General features: G+C 42.1%; 1 protein-coding gene across 5 annotated transcripts in view; it reads right to left on the bottom strand.

Moving 5' to 3' along the window:
* COMMD1 (copper metabolism domain containing 1) overlaps positions 1-954 on the bottom strand; it is a 177922-nt gene extending 176968 nt beyond the window's left edge. For 2 of the 5 annotated variants that reach the window (XM_055540412.1, XM_055540415.1), the window contains exon 1: positions 651-790. Coding sequence is in view for 2 of the 5 variants with exons in the window: in XM_055540410.1 (XP_055396385.1) it covers positions 651-827 (177 nt within the window). In the remaining 3 variants the exon portion in view is untranslated. Of the gene's footprint in view, positions 1-650 lie in introns of all 5 variants that reach the window. The other 3 variants (XM_055540410.1, XM_055540409.1, XM_055540413.1) reach the window with 3 other exon arrangements.
* Positions 955-20211: the final 19257 nt, after the last annotated feature.

Here is a 20211-nt window from a genome sequence, read left to right as displayed (position 1 = left end):
AAAACTAATATAAAACATTTCATTAATATTTTGTATATTGATTACATGGGAAAAAATACTTTGGATATATTGGGTTAAATATTAAAATTAGTTTCACGTTTTTCTTTTTACTTTTTTTTAATGCGGCTACTAGAAATTTTAAAGTTGTTACGTTTGGCTCTCATTGCATTTCTATTGGGAAAGGCTGAGCTACGCTTTGACTTCAAGCTGTGCTTTCTTAACCGTACAGTATACTGCTTGACAGGGGTTCCCTCGGCTAATCCACCCCTTATCCCGGCAAACACCTGACCACTAACACTCTTGAACACTTCAACGGCCCAGGAAAACTGCTGGCTTGATCGCTCTTAATATTAAAAAGTATGGAGCGCAGAGATCTGCAGAGGCAACTCGAAATCGTGACCTGCACAACAGAGAAGTGCCTGGAGACAAAACCCGAGTCTTCGGTTGGTGTCGGTCAGCACTGCTGCCGGGAGCTCTCAGAAAGTGAGAAGAGGCGACAGAGCGAGCGCCGGGGACCTGATGACGCATAACATGGAGCCCCTGGAGTGGAGGTCTGAGGAGGGAAGCCTTTCGGCTTCGGAGGGGACCAGTCGGAGGACGGCGGGGAAGAGACTCGGCTCCGCAGCGAAGGCTGCGGACAGAAGCGGTACCTTAAGAATCCCCTTCATCTTCGCCAGAAAGGGGCGGAACTCCTCAAGTGACACCTCCGGATACAGCTGGCTCCGCAGCAGCTCCTCGGTGATGCCCGGGTGCCCGTAGAAAGTATCCTGAGCCAGGCCGCTCAACAGCCCACTCAGGGACTTGGAACCCTCAAGTTCGGCCGCCATGGTTAGCAGAGACCACCGACAGCGGAGCGCGAGAGCCCTACGGCAGCCGAGATGGGCCTAAACTGCTGGACGAACGCGCGAGAGGAAAGTGGCGGCGGAGTGCCAGCAGAGGTCGCTGTTGGCAGCTCCCAGCTCTGCACCTGATGCGAAGAGCTGACTCATTGTAAAAGACCCTTTTTGTTTAACAAAATATACCCAAGGTATTACCATTTCAAAATGTAATCAATATAAAAATTGTTAATAAAATATTCTACATTCTTTAAAAAAAAAAAAAAAAAGACCCTAATGCTGGGAAAACTTGAGGGCAAGAGAAGGGGGCGACAGAGTATGAGATGGCTGGATGGCATCACTGACTCAATGGACATGAGTTTGAGCAAACTCAGGGAGATAGTGATGGACAGAGAAGCCTGGCGTGCTGCAGTCCATGGGATCGCAGATAGTCGGACAGGTCGTAGCGACTGAACAACAATAACAAGCTCTGCAAAACACAACCCTTACATTTGCCAGTGCAGAGCTATCAATTCATTAGGTTGCAGACCCCTCATTTTGCTTCTGTTGATTTCCCTCTTCAACCCTAGGGCCTACTCAGAGAGGAAATTACTCTGTGAAGATTACTTTAGATGGAGTAGCATGCTATGCCGGTGGCGGTTTAAGTTTTGGGTGGCTGTTTCGCCCTCCAGGCTTTGCCAGTCCTTTAACTGAATAGGATCTATCACTCAAATCTGATTTCTGCCTAACCCTTACCTGTGTATCTTTCGTCCCCCAAAATTTGACTCTACCTTGATAATATGTCTGCTTGGGTTGTTAACTGCCTTTTTACATACATAGTCTTGTGTTTCCAGCTAGCTTAGTGCCTCTTATTCAATGTTCCTTTCTATAACAAATATTTTGTAAACTCTTTACTAGCCTGAAATAAAGTGCATAGATAATATAACTTCCTGCCCAAATAATTTCCAAAAATCAATGTATTATTCACCAATAAAAAAGAATGAGCTACAGGACTTCCCTGCTGGTCCAGTGGCTAAGACTCTGGGTTCCCAACGCAGGGACCCTTGGTTCAATCCCTGGTTGGGAAACTAGATCCCACATGCTGCAATTAAGAGTCCATATATCAGCACAAAAGATCCTGCATGCCACAGAGATTGAAGATCCTGTGCAGCAAAATAAATACAAATAAATTAAGCAATGGAGACTCAGACACAGAGAACGGACTTATGGACCCGGTCAGGGGAGAGGAAGGAGAGGGTGGGATGTATATAGAGACTAACATGGAAGCATACGTTACCATAGGTTAAATAAATAGCCAATAGGAATTTGCTGTATGACTCACAGAAATCAAACCTGGGTTCTGTAATAACCTAGAGGGGTGGGATGGGGAGAGAGGTGGGAGGGAGGTTCAAAAGGGAGGGGATGTATGCATGCTGTGCTGTGCTTAGTCACTCAGTTGTGTCCAACTCTTTGTGACCCCATGGACTGTAGCCCACCAGGTTCTCCAGGCAAGAATAATGGAGTGGGTTGCCATGCCCTCCTCCAGGGGATTTTCCCAACCCAGGGATCAAACCCAGGTCTCCCGCATTACAGGCAGATTCTTTACCATCTGAGCCACAAGGGAAGCCCCAAACATATGTATACCTATCGCTGATCCAACCAGTCCATTCTGAAGGAGATCAGCCCTGGGATTTCTTTGGAAGGAGTGATGCTAAAGCTGAAACTCCAGTACTTTGGCCACCTCGTGCAAAGAGTTGACTCATTGGAAAAGACTCTGATGCTGGGAGGGATTGGGGGCAGGAGGAGAAGGGGACGACAGAGGATGAGATGGCTGGATGGCATCACTGACTCGATGGACGTGGGTCTGAGTGAACTGTGGGAGTTGGTGATGGACAGGGAGGCCTGGCGTGCTGCGATTCATGGGGTCACAAAGAGTCGGACATGACTGAGCGACTGATCTGATCTGATCTGATCTGATGGCTGATTCATTCAATGTTTGGCAGAAACCAACACAACACTGTAAAGCAATTATCCTTCAATTAAAAATAAATAAATTAAAAAAAAAGAATGAGTTACCGATACATGCTGCAACATAGATGAGCCTTAAAAGAATGCTAAGTGAAAGAAGACAACCACAAAAGGCCAGATATTGTACAATCCTGTTTATATGAAATGTACAAAACAGGCAGAAACATAGAGACAGAAAGTAGATGAACTAGAGGAGTAGGGAATGAGGAATGACTGTCAGTGGGTTTCTTTTGGGGATGATGAAAGCATTCTAGAATTAGTGGCTATCATTGTACAACTTCGTGAATATACTAAACCCACTGAATTGTAACTTTAAAAGAATATGAACTTCAATAGTATGTGAATTATATCTCAACTTAAAATCAATGTCTTAACCATAATTTAGGACAAAAATAAAAGGAAAATAAGTTATAATACATGCATTTCAAGGTATAATTTTTAGATTTCAGGCTCAGACAATAACAAAAAGGTAGGTTTTTCACCTACCTGAGTGTCCCTTGCATGGCAAGACATTTTGTATTCCGGGTGCCTGTCTGGCCTGGGCCATTCTTCCTCTTCCATAATTGGGACAATTGAAATACCCCTTTCAAAGTAGTGCCATCTGGTTGAGAATCACTGGTCTAGACTACTTTAATATCTACTCATCATTTACCTGAAGTCAGGAGGTATTCTTTGTACTAGAAAAGATGTAAGGTACTTCTTTCCCTAAAGGAATTAATTTTCTAAAAAGCAAATTCAGAGATGCTTTCACAACTCAAAGAAAAGCAAATCTAGAAATAAACTATACATTCTGTTAAGTGTGCCTGCAGGAGTTGCAGAGAATGGTCTGTGTAACGGAAAAAGTAATATAAGGGTGGTAAGTGGATAAAAAGCACTATTAAGCACATGACTTCCAAATTACCCAAGAGAAAAGCTGTAGGCATTTATTTCCATGATACCTTACTAACACTGACTAATACTATTCTTTATAATCTTTGCCATCTGATACATGAGAAATATTATCTTATTGTTTTAATATGCATTTCTTAAATTTTGAGAGTGAATGTTTTTTAATCTATATAATTGACAATATAACATTGTTTCAAACATACAACATAATGATTCTATATTTGTATGTACTGTAAATGATCAGTAGAGTAAGTCTATTTAACATCCATCACCACACAGCTGCATTTTTTTTTTCTTGTGATGAGAATTTTTTAAATTAACTCTCTTAGCAATTCTTGGGAATTCCTTAGCAATCCAACTTTTAGGACTCACCTTTGTGGCCAAGGGCCTGTGTTCAATCCCTGGTCAGGGCACTAAGATCCCACAAGCCTTACAGCTCAGCCATAAATAAAAAAACAATACAGTATTACTAACTATAATTACATGCTGTACATTACATTCCCAGGACTTATTTTATTGATTTTTGACTGCACTGAGTCTTGTTGCTGTGTGCAGGCTTTCTTTAGTTGCGGCGAGTGGAGGCTATGCTTCATTGTGGAGTGCAGGCTTCTCACTGCAGTGGCTTCTCTTGCTGCAGAGCACAGGCTCCAGGCCGGGCTCTTCCGGGACCAGGAGTGGAACCCATGTCCCCTCAATGGCAGGCAGATTCTTATCCACTGTACCACCAGGGAAGTCCAGGATTTATTTATTTTAAAAATGGAAGTTTGTACCTTTTGAACTGTTAAAAAAATTCAACTTGGTAAATTTTAAAGATCTTATTACTTTATTTAATAATTCATGAATAGGGGAGCATCCAATCTTAGCTAGAAAGGTGATCAAAGGAGCTGTACAAAAATAAAAGATTTTTATATGCAAAAGGGAGTGAGAACAAGAAGTTATACCTCAAAACAAAAATCAGGTTGGTTATTAACAAGGTCATCTTCCTTTAGGGGATGTCAAGGATCTATCAGGCAGATTACCTAATTAGTGCTGATTGCTGCTGCTAAGTCGCTTCAGGCGTGTCCGACTCTGTGCGATCCCATAGACATCAGCCCACCAGACTCCCCCGCCCCTGAGAGTCTCCAGGCAAGAACACTGGAGTGGGTTGCCATTTCCTTCTCCAATGCATGAAAATGAAAACTGAAAGTGAAGTCACTCTCTTCGCGACCCCATGGACCGCAGCCTACCAAGCTCCTCCATCCGTGGGATTTTCCAGGCAAGAGTACTGGAGTGGGGTGCCAATTAGGCGATTCCTAATTGACTGGTTTAAGATACCATTTCTTGAGAGCTGAAACAGTAATTCTCAGTTTGGTGATGTGGAGCTTGTTTAGCATAAGGGACTTCATTTGGGTCCTGCTGTCTTGTTTTAAACAACCACCTTTATGTGAGGACTTTTTATATATACTGATTGACTACTTGTATTTCTTCCCATTTCCTTGTCCATCTTCTATAGAGGTTTGTCACTTCAGTGATTTCTAAATGCTCTTTATACATTAGTAATACTAATGCTTGTTACTTATATTGCAACATGTTCCTTGGGTCTATAGAGTTGTACAAAAAAGATCTTCACGACCCAGATAATCACGATGGTCTGATCAATCACCTAGAGCCAGACATCTCGGAAGGTGAAGTAAAGTGGGCCTTAGGAAGCATTACTATGAACAAAGCTAGTGGAGGTGATGGAATTCCAGTTGAGCTATTTCAAATCCTAAAAGATGATGCTGTGAAAGTCCTGCACTCAATATGTCAGCAAATTTGGAAAACTCAGCACTGGCCACAGGACTGGAAAAGGTCATTTTTCATTCCAATCCCAAAGAAAGGCAATGCCAAAGAATGCTCAAACTACCGCACAATTGCACTCATCTCACACGCTAGTAAAGTAATGCTTAAAATTTTCCAAGCCAGGCTTCAGCAATACGTGAACCATGAACTTCTAGGTGTTCAAGCTGGTTTTAGAAAAGGCAGAGGAACTAGAGATCAAATTGCCAACATCTGCTGGATCATTGAAAAAGCAAGAGAGTTCCAGAAAAACATCTATTTCTGCTTTATTGACTACGCCAAAGCCTTTGACTGTGTGGATCACAACAAACTGTGGAAAATTCTTAAAGAGATAGGAATACCAGACCACTTGACCTGCCTCTTGAGAAACCTGTATGAACAGTTAGAACTGGGTGTGGAACAACAGACTGGTTCCAAATAGGAAAAGGAGTACATCAAGGCTGTATATTGTCACTCTGCTTCTTTAACTTATATGCAGATACATCATGAGAAATGCTGAGCTGGATGAAGCACAAGCTGGAATCAAGATTGCCAGGAGAAATATCAATAACCTCATATATGCAGATGACACCACCCTTATGGCACAAAGTGAAGAGGAACTAAAGAGCCTCTTGATGAAAGTGAAAGAGGAGAGTGAAAAAGTTGGCTTAAAGCTCAACATTCAGAAAACTAAGATCATGGCATCTGGTCCCATCACTTCATGGCAAATAGATGGGGAAACAGTGGAAACAGTGTCAGACTTTATTTTTTTGGGCTCCAAAATCACTGCAGGTGGTGATTGCAGCCATGAAATTAAAAGAAGCTTACTCCTTGGAAAGAAAGTTATGACCAACCTAGACAGCATATTAAAAAGCAGAGACATTACTTTGTCAACAAAGGTCTGTCTAGTCAAGGCTATGCTTTTTCCAGAAGTCATGTATGGATGTGAGAATTGGACTATAAAGAAAGCTGAGCACAGGAGAATAGATGCTTTTGAACTGTGGTGTTGGAGAAGACTCTTAAGAGTCCCTTGGACTTCAAGGAGATCTAACCAGTCCATCCTAAAGGAGATCAGTCCTAAGTGTTCACTGGGAGGACTGATGTTGAAGCTGAAACTCCAATACTTTGACCACCTGATGTGAAGAACTGACTCATTTGAAAAGACCCTGATGCTGGGAAAGATTGAGGGGACGAGACAGGCTTCTCAGTACATGGAAGGAGGAGGGGAAGGGGACAACAAAGGATGAGATGGTTGGATGGCATCACTGACTCAATGGATATGAGTTTGGTAAACTCCCGGAGTTGGTGATGGACAGGGAGGCCTGGCATGCTGCAGTTCATGGGGTCACAAAGAGTCGGACATGGCTGAGCGACTGAACTGAACTGAACTGTACAGTGTACATGTAATACTGTTGTAATAAAAAGTTATTTAATGAAATGATATATTGAAGTGCCCATCGGGAGCTCTTTAGTGCCCTAATGGTTAGATTCAGGCTTTCACTGCTGTGGCCCAGGTTCAATCTCTGCTCAGGGAGCTGAGCTCTCATAAGCTGCACTGTGTGGTCAATAGAAATAAATAAAGGGCCCAGCAAGAGATAACTGGTTTATGAAGATGTAGTATATACATTGCATATATATATATGTATACATATACATAACACACACACACACACACACACACACACACACACACACACACAGGCTTCCCTGATAGCTCAGACAGCAAAGAATCCACCTACAATGCAGATGTGGGTTCAATCCCTGAATGGGAAGATCCCCTAGAGAAGGAAATGGTAGCCCACTCTAGTATTCTTGCCTGGGGAATCCCATGAACAGAGGATCCTGGTGGGCTACAGTCCATGGGGTCACAAGAGTCGGACACAAATTAGTGACTAAACCACCACCACACACACACACACACACACACACACAGGCTTCCCTGGTGGCTCAGACAGTAAAGAATCTGCCTGCAATGCAGGAGACCCAGGCTCAATCCCTGGGTCAGGAAGATCCCCTGGAGAAGGGAATGGCTATCTACTTCAGTATTCTTGCCTGGAGAATTTCATGTACTGAGAAGCCTGATGGGCTACAGTCCATGGCGTCACAAAGAGTCAGACACAACTGTAAGAGCTAGACATGACTGAGCAACTAACATTTTCACTTTACTTTGCATACACACACACACACACACACACACACACAAATATTGCTCACTCATAAAGATGAAATATTGCCATTTAGAGCAACATGGTTGGACCTAGAGAATATCATACTAAGTGAAGTAAGTCAGGCAAATATGTAATATTGCTTATATGTGAAATCTAAAAAAGAAATGATACAAATGAACTTATATACCAAACAGAAATAGACTCATAGACATAGAAGACAAACTCATGGTTACTAATGGAGAAAGCAGGGGAGGGATAAATTAGGATTATGGGATTAACAGGTACAATTTACTATACCAAATTAGATAAGCAACAGGATTTACTGTATAGCACAGAGAACTTTATTCAATATTCTATAATGGCAAATAGATGAGGAAACAATGGAAACAGTGGCTGACTTTATTTGGGGGGGGGCTCCAAAATCACTGCAGATGGTGATTGTAGACATGAAATTAAAAGACACTTACTCCTTGGAAGGAAAGTTATGACCAACCTAGACAGCATATTAAAAAGCAGAGACATTACTTTGTCAACAAAGGTCTGTCTAGTCAAGGCTATGGTTTTTCCAGTAGACATGTATGAATGTGAGAGCTGACTTATAAAGAAAGCTGAGTGCAGGAAAATGGATGCTTTTGAACTGTGGTGTTGGAGAAGACTCTTTAGAGTCCCTTGGACTGCAAGGAGATCAAACCAGTCCATCCTAAAGGAGATCAGTCCTGGGTGTTCATTGGAAGGACTGATGCTGAAGCTGAAACTCCAATACTTTGGCCACCTGATGTGAAGAGCTGACTCATTTGAAAAGACTCTGATGCTGGGAAAGACTGAGGGCAGGAGGAGAAGGGGATGACAGAGGATGAGATGGTTGGGTGGCATCACTGACTCAATAGACATGAGTTTGGGTAAACTCCGGGAGTTGGTGATGGCCAGGGAGGCCGGGCGTGCTGCGGTTCATGGGGTTCTTTGCGGTTCACGCAAAGAGTTGGACATGACTGAGCAACTGAACTGAACTGAACTGAATAACCTATAATGGAAAATAATCTGGAAAAATGTGTATCTGAATCACTTTGCTCTATACCTGAAACTAACACAATACTGTAAATCAACTATTTCAGTTTGTTAAAAAGATAACTATGTCTTAAAATCAGAATTCTTTTAACAAAAAGCTTTAAAGAACACTTGTTCTACATTACTGAGAAAAGCTATACACCTTTCGTAGTGTTTCTTAAACATTTTGATAAAGTCAGAATTTTATAGAAGCCTCAGATATTTTCTCCCCCAAATGCAAATACACATCAAATACAGTCTACGATATCTAGGGGTTAATTTACCCCCCTGAAACTTTTATAAACCTGCCAGTTTTCCACTGGCTTTAGGAACTCTCTCTTAGTACTCCCAGTCAAATTAATCCTCACAATAAATAGAAGCAGGGGAAATTCTGTATATCGTTACCATTATTCAACTCTCATTCCAGTGTATGTAATACCTGGACATATCACTTGTTAAAAATAAGTTAAGGAGGCCCAGGATGGAGTCACATCACCAAAATGAGACTTAATTACCAATCAGGAACTCTCCTAATCAATACTACTTAGGTAAACTGGCAATGGCACCCCACTCCAGTACTCTTGCCTGGAAAATCCTATGGATGGAGGAGCCTGGTAGACTGCAGTCCATGGGGTCGCTGAGGGTCGGACACGACTGAGCGACTTCACTTTCACTTTTCACTTTTATACATTGGAGAAGGAAATGGCAACCCACTCGTGTCTTGCCTGGAGAATCCTAGGGACGGGAGCCTGGTGGGCTGCCGTCTATGGGGTCGCACAGAGTTGGACACAACTGAAGTGACTTAGCAGCAGCAGCAACAAACTGGTAGATCCCTGCCATCCCCTAAACAAAGGTGATCTTTTAATAAACAGTCTTTTTTGTCTAGTACAACACATGTTCCTGCTCCCTTCTGTCTATAAGTCTTTTTTGTATAGCTCCTGGGGCTATTGTACTTTCTATTTGCTTGACTGGATGCTGCCTGATTCATCAATCAATGAAGAAAGCCAATAAGATCTTTAAAACTTACTGAGTTGAATTTTGCTTTTTTAATACAGGGCCTGCCTGAGCCTACAGGTTCCAAAACACCAAGGTGACCGATAAAAGAAAATCACTTCTGTGCCACCAGGGAAGGACTGCATTTTTAGAATACCTTTCAAACAAAAGGACCAAAGCACAAAGCTTTGTTAAATCTCAAAACACAACCTGATTTCCAGATGATAAACCTGGGTGCAGGCCTATTAAAAGAACTGCCTAATTGCTATAAGACAACAGCAAGGAAAACACTCCGAGCCCTGTTTCAAAGCATCTAACTAGCAGCCCTTCTGGTCAATGGGTTTGCTTTTCATTGTGGCCAAATAGATGCCCATTTTAAGTCTCATTAAGCAGCTAGTCGCTTGCCCTGTTAAATTACTCCTTTTATGGCTTACAGGCTCTTTGGTCCCAGGCCATCAATATGTGTTTTTATAAAGTTTTCCAACTCTAAAAATATTAAAATTTAAAATGTGAACCGAGATAATGTAGAAATACCCTGGCCCCTAAGTTGTGCAGTAAACTCCTTGCTCCCTGTCTCTCCTCTGCCTTTTCCAGTCGTACTTTAATCACCACTCACTCTCCACTAACATACTGATTCAGAGTTTTGTGCCAGTCTTTCTGCTAGGCTCCAGGGGACAGAGAATGAATAAGACACACTGCTCTAAAATCTTACATTCTGGAAAGAAAAAATAATAGGTAAATGAACGGTAGCAGAATATGCCACCCCAAAATATACCACTTTGGCATAAGGATTATGTTGAGCTGAATACAACTGAGAAGCAGATGCAAAGAAAGCTCACAGCCCTCCTCCTATTCACTTAAAAGCAGGACATACATTTTCAAAGAACTTCCCTGGTGACTCAATGGTAAAGAAACCCCCTGCAAATGCAGGAGTCATGGGTTTGATCCCTGGGTTGGGAAGATTTCCTGGAAAAGGAAATGGCAACCCACTCCAGTATTTTTGCCTGGGAAGCCCCATGAACAGAGGAGTTCGGTGGGCTAAGTCCCTCAGGTCACAAAAGACTTAGCGACTAAAACAACATTTTCAAAGGTGTCCCTCCTTCCCTGTCTACCAGGAAGTACAAAAATAAATGCCAGAAGACAATTTTAGACCCTTAATAATGGAGAAGAAACCCACTTAAATCTGTGATTCAAACCTCACTCTTGTTTATCATGCTTTTCCCTGTCATCTCTCCAAAAATGAGCTTCTGGACATGGTCCTTTTTTTTTTTTTTTTTTGTCTTTGGCTGAAGATGGTATATAAACAGGAGTTCTGAGCCACTGCTTTGAGTTACTCATTTTTCCCTGGGTATGTCACATGCATATACGAGGCACGTACTGTACTCAGTTGCTCAGTCGCGTTGACTCTTTGCAACCCTATGTATTGTAGCCCTCCAAGCTCCTCTGTCCATGGGATTTTACAGGCAAGAATACCGGAATAGGTTGCCATTTCCTCCTCCAGGGGATCTTCTTGACCCAGGGATCAAACCCATGTTTCCTGCATCTCCGGCATTGCAGGTGGATTCCTTACTGCTTAGACACCAGGGAAATTCCCCATATAAGGAGTGTGTGTGTGTGTCGGTCGCTCAGTCATGTCCAACTCTATGAGACCATGGACTACAGCCTGCCAGGCTTCTCTGCATGAAATTCTCCAGGCCAGAATACTGGAGTGGGTTGCCATTTTCTTCTCCAGGTATATGAGGTGTACTTGTTAGTAAACCTGTTTGTTTTTCTCATTAATTTGTCTTTTGTTACAGGTGTCCCAGCCAGAACAGAAGAGTGGGAGGGAAAATTCTTTTTTCCTCCTTTACATCAATAAATTATTAAAATGCAATGAACAACAAAAAAATGTAATGAACTAAGCGTTGTTACTATCTAGTACCTAGAAGTAGCTATCAGAATTGGTGGTGAGAGAAAGAAAAAAATGACTAACTTGGAATAGGTCAAAGAAATGTGAATATCCAGGTATGCTGCAGGTGAAACAGCATGTCCTTATATAGGGAAGCATGAAACAGAGTGGTGTGTTGAGGAACACTAGGAACCCCAGAGTGTAACAGTAGGATTCAGGACACACTCCCCCAAAATACAGAACCTTGGTGACAGAGTAGACGATGGTTCAGAGCACAAAGGGGCTCGTTTATTTGCAGGCTACCTCTCCATGTATCTGGTGTGTTATTTTACCCCTTAGTGGGCTGTGCTAATCAAGATAACTAGCATAGCAAGCATTTGGAATGAAATTGCCATAAAACAAAACTCTCATTCTGCATTTTAAAATATTTTAATTCAAATTCAGACTCAAAGATTTTAAATGGGATTGATTTTGGAAAGATGGGACATACTTGGAGAAATCTAGTCTTGTTTTCTTTCTGAGTATCCAAACATTTAAAAAAAAAAAACATTTCTCATGGAAAATTTCAAACACATACAAAGCAAAAACAATTGTATAATGAGCTCCCATGTTCCCATCACCAACTTGAACAAATAAATCACCTATCTTGTTTCCTTTCTACTCCCATCCACTTGACCCTTCTCTTACATTTGGAAAACCCCAGACATCATAACAGTTTATGTGTAAATATTTCAGTATGCTTCTTAAAAGATATAGGTTCTTAAAAAAATAATACATTATTCCATTTTCCACACTAAAAGAAAAACACTTTCTTAATAATGAAAGAATATCAATCAATCAATTCCCAATTGTCTTACAAACTTCATATTTTTTACTGGTTTGTCTAAGTAGTGGATTAGCCAGTCAAATGAAATTAGCTATAGGTTCCCCTTCCAGCTTCATTGGGCTTTATTTTCTCGTAATTTATTTGTAGGTCATTTGTCCTAATGAGTTTCTCATAATCTAGATTTTATTGACTATATCCGCATGGTATCAGTTTTTAAAAATAAATATATTCTCCTGTCCTAGTGTGTCCTACAAATTTGTAAATTTGTAGTTAGATCTAGGAATTTGATTAGACTCAGATTCAGCTTGTCTCATTTTCTGCCAGGAAGTATCTAGTGTCTGCTGCCTATTAAAGCTCTGTGCCCCACCACACTTCCCGCTGATGCTGCTGCTAAGTCACTTCAGTTGTGTCCGACTCTGTGCGACCCCAGAGATGGCAACCCACCAGGCTCCCCGTCCCTGGGATTCTCCAGGCAAGAATACTGGAGTGGGTTGCCATTTCCTTCTCCAATGCATGAAAGTGAAAAGTGAAAGTAAAGTCGCCCAGTCGTGTCCAACTCTTCTTGACCCCATGGACTGTAGCCTACCAGGTCCTCCATCCATGGGACACTTTCTAGACCTCCAAAATAAGAGTCATCTATTCTGCCCACAAATCTGCAACATTTATGGCTCTGGAGAGTGCTATAATAGTCAGACATTAGTTCATCTCTGTTTCTAGATAGACTACCTGGTTACTTGTTTACTTACAATAGATCACAGAACTTCTAAGTTTGCTAGCACCCGCCTTTGGATTTTGGTATATATTATTGCTTAATCGTAGGAAGAAAATAATTCGGATATCAATTGTTACAGAAAAAAATATGTAATTATAACTTGAAATCTTTCAGATAATTAAGGCAATTATCACACCTATGGAGACTGTCCCCAAAAGCCAACAACAGCATGTTCCAAATTCTGCTTTGTCATTTCTAGCTAACTGGTCTACTCTTCACACTGATAAAAATAGTACAGTTTACTAAGCTTTAGAAGCCATTGAATTCAACCTTCCTACATTATAGATGAGGAATATAAGACCCAGAGAACTTAAATGACTGCCCCAAGATTACACAGCTAGTCCAGAAAAACATCTACTTCTGCTCTATTGACTATGCCAAAGTCTTGACTGTGTGGATCACAAAAAACTGTGGAAAATTCTTAAAGAGATTAGAATACCAGACCACCTGACCTGCCTCCTGAGACATCTGTATGCAGGTCAAGAAGCAACAGTTAGAACTGGACATGGAACAATAGACTGATTCCAAATTGGGAAAGGAGTACATCAATGCTGTATATTGTCACCCTGCTTATTTAACTTATATGCAAAGTACATCATGAGAAATGCTGGGCTGGATGAAGCACAAGCTGGAATCAAGATTGCCCAGAGAAATATCAATAACCTCAGATACACAGATGACACCACCCTTATGGCAGAAAGTGAAGAAGAACTAAAGAGTCTCTTGATGAAAGTGAAAGAGGAGAGTGAAAAAGTTGGCTTAAAACTCAGCATTCAGAAAACTAAGATCATGGCATCTGGTCCCATCACTTTATGGCAAATAGACAGGGAAACAGTGGAAACAGTGGCTAACTTTATTTTGAGGGGCTCCAAAATCACTGCCACAGAGAAGGAAATGGCGACCCACTCCAGTATTCTTGCCTGGAGAATCCCAGAGACAGAGGAGCCTAGTGGGCTGCCATCTTTGGGGTTGCACAGAGTCGGACATGACTGAAGCGACTTAGCAGCAGCAACAGCAAAATCACTGCAGATGGTGACTGTAGCCATGAAATTAAAAATATGCTTGCTCCTTGGAAGAAAAGCTATGACCAACCTAGATAGCATATTAAAAAGCAGAGACATTATCTTGCCAACAAAGGTCCATCTAATCAAAGCTATGGTTTTTCCAGTAGTCATGTATGGATATGAGAGTCGGAATATAAAGAAAACTGAGTGCCAAAAAATTGATGTTTTTGAACTGTGGTATTGAAGAATACTCTTGAGAGTCCCTTGGACTGCAAGGAGATCAAACCAATCTCTTCTAAAGGAAATCAGTCCTGAATATTCATTGGAAGGACTGATGCAGAAGCTGAAACTCCAATACTTTGGCCACCTGATTCGAAGAATAGATTCATTAGAAAAGACCCTGATGCTGCGAAAGATTGAAGGCAGGAGGAGAAGGGGATGACAGAGGATGAGATGGTTGGATGGCATCTCCAACTGGATGGACATGAGTTTGAGCATGCTCCAGGAGTTGGTGATGGAAAGGGAAGCCTGGCGTGCTGCAGTCCATGGGGTCGCAGTCAGACACAACTGAGCGACTGAACTGAACTGATATAGCAGAAATGGAACTCAAGCCAGAATTTTGAGCTCCCAAATTAATGCTATTTCCATTGTCCTCATCATACTTGTTTGCATCATACTACACTAATTGTTTTAACAAATAATTATAGCACATTTGAGGCTGCTGCTGCTGCTAAGTCGCTTCAGTCGTGTCCAACTCTGTACAACCCCATAGACGGCAGCCCACCAGGCTTCCCCGTCCATAGGATTCTCCAGGCAAGAACACTGGAGTGGGTTGCCATTTCCTTCTCCAATGCATGAAAGTGTAAAGTGAAAGTGAAGTCACTCAGTCGTGTCAGACTCTTAGTGACCCCATAGACTGCAGCCTACCAGGTTCCTCTGTCCATGGGATTTTCCAGGCAAAAACACTGGAGTGGGTTGCCACTGCCTTCTCCAATGTTTGAGGCTACACAGACATAATCTGATCCTTTGAAGAGAAATCAACCCTAGACTTATAGATCATGGAACACCTAAGAAGCTTCATCTTCTAGGGCTAGTGTCCTGAGTGAGAGTAAAATCTCCTAAGGATTACAGGAGTAAGAACTACGAAAAATTATCACTGAATCTATTTCAGGCAACCATCATTTTGTGGATGCTAAGAAATTATTTGTGAACAAATATTGAAAGAACTTCACCTGCATAAGCCTCCAATCTAAAATACAGAAGTAAAAGAAGCCCAGCATTGTAGCTTACGACCTCTAAAGTTGCTCTATTGGAATACTGCTTCCATTTATTTACAGGTTTACCTTGGGATTCAGGTCTCTTTGTGCTTCATTCCCTTGTCTCCTACCAAAAAAAGATAAAGGCACTTACTTCATAGGATTGTTGGGAGTATTACATGAGATGACGTAATCTCATCTCATGAAGGGGTTTAGCACTGCAACTAGCACATTAGCACATAACTGAGCTAATAACTGATTGTTACTAAAATGTTCAGGCTCCCAAAGAGTCAGTGGCTATGTTATGCAGGAGAAGCTACTGTAAAACAAGGGCACTGTACTAACTGCACAGGCAGTCCTGACCTGGCAGGCAATCACAGATCCAAAAATTAAGATTCTTTGGTATTTAACCAGTTGTGTATTTAAATCTCTAAACTGCTACCTAGTATCAATCAATATACAACAATCAACTCCAACATCTAAATCAAAGAAAAGAAGTCACAAGGCAACAAAAGTGAAAAAAAAAAAACACAAAACACCAAATAGGACTTAATTAAACTTAAAAGCTTTTGTACATGACTGCCTGGTGGTACAGTGGATAAGAATTCGCCTGCCAATGCTGGAGATATGGGTTCGATCTCTGGTCCTGGAAGATTCCACAGTCTGAGGAGCAACTAAGCCCGTGTGCCATAACTTCTGAGCCCAGGCCCTAGAGCCAGCAAGCACCTACTGAGCCTACGTGTAGCAACTACTGAACCTCGTGTGCCTAGAGCCTGTGCTTCACAACAAAAGAAGGCACTGCGGTTAGATTTCCACACACCGCACAGAAGAGTATCCCCTGCTCTCTGGAACTAGAGAAAGCACATGCACAGCAACAAAGATTGAATGCAACCAAAAAAAATTAAAATTAAAAATTTTTAATGAATTAATTAAAAAAGCTTTTGCACCACAAAGGAAATCGGCAATCTACTGAATAGGAGAAAATATTTGGAAATTATATGACCAATATGGGGTTAATATTCAAAATATATAAATAGCTCGTACAACTCAGTACTTTTTTTAAAAAAAGGAACCCAACTAAAAACTGGACAGAAGACCTGGCTAGACATTCTTTCAAAAAAGACATACAAATAATCAACAAGCACAAGAAAAGATGTTCAACATTGTAGGGGCCTCCTGGTGTCTTAGATGGTAAAGAATCTGCCTGCAATGCAGGAAACCTGGGTTCAATCCCTGGGTCAGAAAGATCCCCTGAAGAAGGAAATAGTAACCCACTCCAGTATTCTTGTCTAGAGAATTCCATGGGCAGAGGAGCCTGGCAGGCTACAGTCCATGAGATCACAAACAGTCAGACACTGCTGCTGCTGCTAAGCTTCAGTCGTGTCCAACTCTGTACAACCCCATAGACGGCAGCCCACCAGGCTCCCCCGTCCCTGGGATTCTCCAGGCAAGAACACTGGAGTGGGTTGCCATTTCCTTCTCCAATGCATGAAAGGGAAAAGTGAAAGTGAAGTCGCTCAGTCGTGTCCGACTCTTAGCGACCCCATGGACTGCAGCCTACCAGGCTCCTCTGTCCATGGGATTTTCCAGGAGAGTACTGGAGTGGGGTGCCATTCTCTTCTCCAATCATCAGAGAAAGGCACACTAATCATCAAAGATATGCCAACCAAAACCACAACGAGCTGTCACCCCTTACCTATCAGAATGCTAACAGCAAAAAGAACACAAATTACAAATATTGGCAAAAATATTGGTGAGAAGGTAAACTGGTATAGCCACTGTTGAAAACAGCATGGAAGATTCTCAAAAAATGAAAAAATAGAACTACCGTATGAGCCAGCAATTCCATTCCTCAGTATATATCTGAAAAAACTGAAAACACTAACTCCAAAAGATATATGCACCCCAATGTTTATAGTAGCATTATTTACAACAAGCAACCTAAGTGTCCATCAACAGATAAATGGATTAAGAAAAGGTGGTATATATACACAATGGAATCCTACTCAGCCATAGGAAAAATGAAATTCCCTCATTTGCAACCATATGGATGGATCCGGAGACTATCATGCTAAGTGAAATTAGTCAGAGAGAGATAAATACTATATGTTATCACTTATGTGAGGGACTCTAAAAAATACAACCGGTGAATGAATATAATAAAACAGAAACAGACTCGTAAATATAGGAGGGGAAAAAAAAAAAAACACTAGTGGTTACCCGTGCAGAGAGGGAAAGGGGCTGGGAAGAGAGGCAAGACAGGGGTGCTGCTGTTCAGTCACTCAGTTGCGTTTGACTCTTTGTAACCCCACGGAGTGCAGCACGACAGGCTTCCCTGTCCATCACCAGCTCCCAGAGCTTGCTCAAATTCAGGTTCATCCAGTCGGTGATGCAATCCAACCATCTTGTCCTTTGTTGTCCTCTTCTCCTGCCTTCAATCTTTAAGGGATTTAAAAAGCTACACGGATTATGTTATACATACACTGAAGAATAGCAAGGAGAGATAAGAAAGCCTTCCTCAGTGATCAATTCAAAGAATTAGAGGAAAACAATAGACTGGAAAGACTAGAGATCTCTTTAAGAAAATTAGAGATACCAAGGGAACATTTCATGCAAAGATGGCCACAATAAAGGACAGGAACCGTATGGAACTAACAGAAGCAGAAGATATAAAGAAGAGGTGGCAAAAATACACAGAAGAACTACACACAAAAAAAATCTTCATGATCCAGATAACCACTATGGTGTGATCACTCACCTAGAGCTAGACATTCTGGAATTCGAGGTCAAATGGGCCTTAGGAAGCATCGCTACAAAGCTAGTGGAGGTGATGGAATTCCAGTTGAGCTACTTCAAATCCTAAAAGATGATGCTGTGAAAGTGCTGCACTTAATAGGCCAGCAAATTTGGAAAACTCAGCAATGGCCACAGGACTGGAAAAGCCCAGTTTTCATTCCAATCCCAAAGAAGGGCAATGCCAAAGAATGTTTAAACTACCACACAATTTCACTCATCTCACATGCTAGTAAAGTAATGCTCAAAATTCTCCAAGCCAGGCTTCAACAGTACGTGAACCATGAACTTCCAGATGTTCAAGCTGGATTTAGAACAGGCAGAAGAACCGGAGATCAAATTGCCAACATCCGCTGGATCATCGAAAAAGCAAGAGAGGTCCAGAAAAACTTCTGCTTTATTGATTACACCAAAGCCTTTGACTGTGTGGATCACAACAAACTGTGGTAAATTCTGAAAGAGATGGGAATACCAGACCACCTGACCTCCTGAGAAATCTGTATGTAGGTCAAGTAGCAACAGTTAGAACCGGACATGGTACAACAACAGACTGGTTCCAAATCCATAAAAGAGTACGTCAAGGCTGTGTATCCTCACCCTTATTTTACTTATGTGCAGAGTGCATTATGTGAAATGCTGGACTGGATGAAGCACAAGCTGGAATCAAGATTGCCGGGTGAAATGTCAATAACCTCAGATAGGCAGAGGACACCACACTTATGGCAGAAAGCAAAGAACTAAAGAGCCTCTTGATGAAAGTGAAAGAGCAGAGTGAAAATGTTGGCTTAAAACTCAATCAGAAAACTAAGATCATGGCATCTGGTCCCATCACTTCATGGCAAATAGATAGGGAAACAATGAAAAGAGTGACAAAATTTTATTTTGGGGGGCTTCAAAAATCACTGTAGATGGTGACTGCAGCCATCAAATTAAAAGATGTTTGTTTCTTGGAAGAAAAGAAAGAAGAAAGTGAAGTCGTTCAGTAGTGTCCGACTCTTTGCGATCCCATGGGCTAGTCTACCAGGCCTTTCTGTCCATGGGATTTTCCAAGCAAGAGTACTGGAGTGGGTTGCCATTTCCTTCTCCAGAGGATCTTCCTGACCCAGGGATCGAACCCAGGTCTCCTGCACTACAGGCAGACGCTTTCCCCTCTGAGCCACCAGGGAAGCCAACATAGACAGCATATTAAAAAGTAGAAATATTACTTTGCCAACAAAGGTCTCTCTCTTCAAAGCTATGGTTTTTCCAGTAGTCCTGTATGGATGTGAGAGTTGGACTATAAAGAAAACTGAGCGCCGAAGAACTGATGCTTGTTAAAACTGTGGTGTTGGCAAAAAATCTCGCGAGTCCCTTCGACTCCCTGATGCTGGGAAAGATTGAAGACGGAAGGAGAAGGGGACGACTTAAGATTAAATGATTGGATGGCATCACCGACTCAATGGGACTGAGTTTGAGTAAACTCCGGGAGTTACTGGTGATGGACAGGGAAGCCTGGCGTGCTGCAGTCCATGGGATCCCAAAGTGTCGGACACAACTGAGCGACTGAATTGACCAACCAAATCTCTTTTCCGACTCGCTTTCAAAACGAATAAAACTGAATAAAATACAGGTCTGCGCTCAGTCTTGTCCGACTCTGCGACCCCCTGGACTGTAACCCACCAGGTTCCTCTGCCCATGGATTTTCTCCAGGTAAGAATACTGGATTGGGTCGCCATTTCCTTTTCCAAAAACACAAGTCGACCGCCGGGAAAAACCCCACCCACCAGGGAGTGACACTTCCAACTACAGTTAACAGAGGGGTCCTCAGGCCCGAGGAGGAGTTAGTGGGGAGATGAGGTGTCCCGACACCAGCCTTTACAATCGCAGGTGGGCCTTTCTGCCTCCCCCGAGCTCACTCAGCGCGCCCCCGGCCCAAAGGACCCCGGCCCAAGAGCCCCGG

The sequence above is a fragment of the Bubalus kerabau genome, chromosome 11 (genome assembly GCF_029407905.1).
Source record: "Bubalus kerabau isolate K-KA32 ecotype Philippines breed swamp buffalo chromosome 11, PCC_UOA_SB_1v2, whole genome shotgun sequence".
In the NCBI taxonomy this organism is placed as follows: Eukaryota; Metazoa; Chordata; class Mammalia; order Artiodactyla; family Bovidae; genus Bubalus; species Bubalus kerabau.
This window is presented reverse-complemented; position numbering and strand designations above follow the sequence as displayed.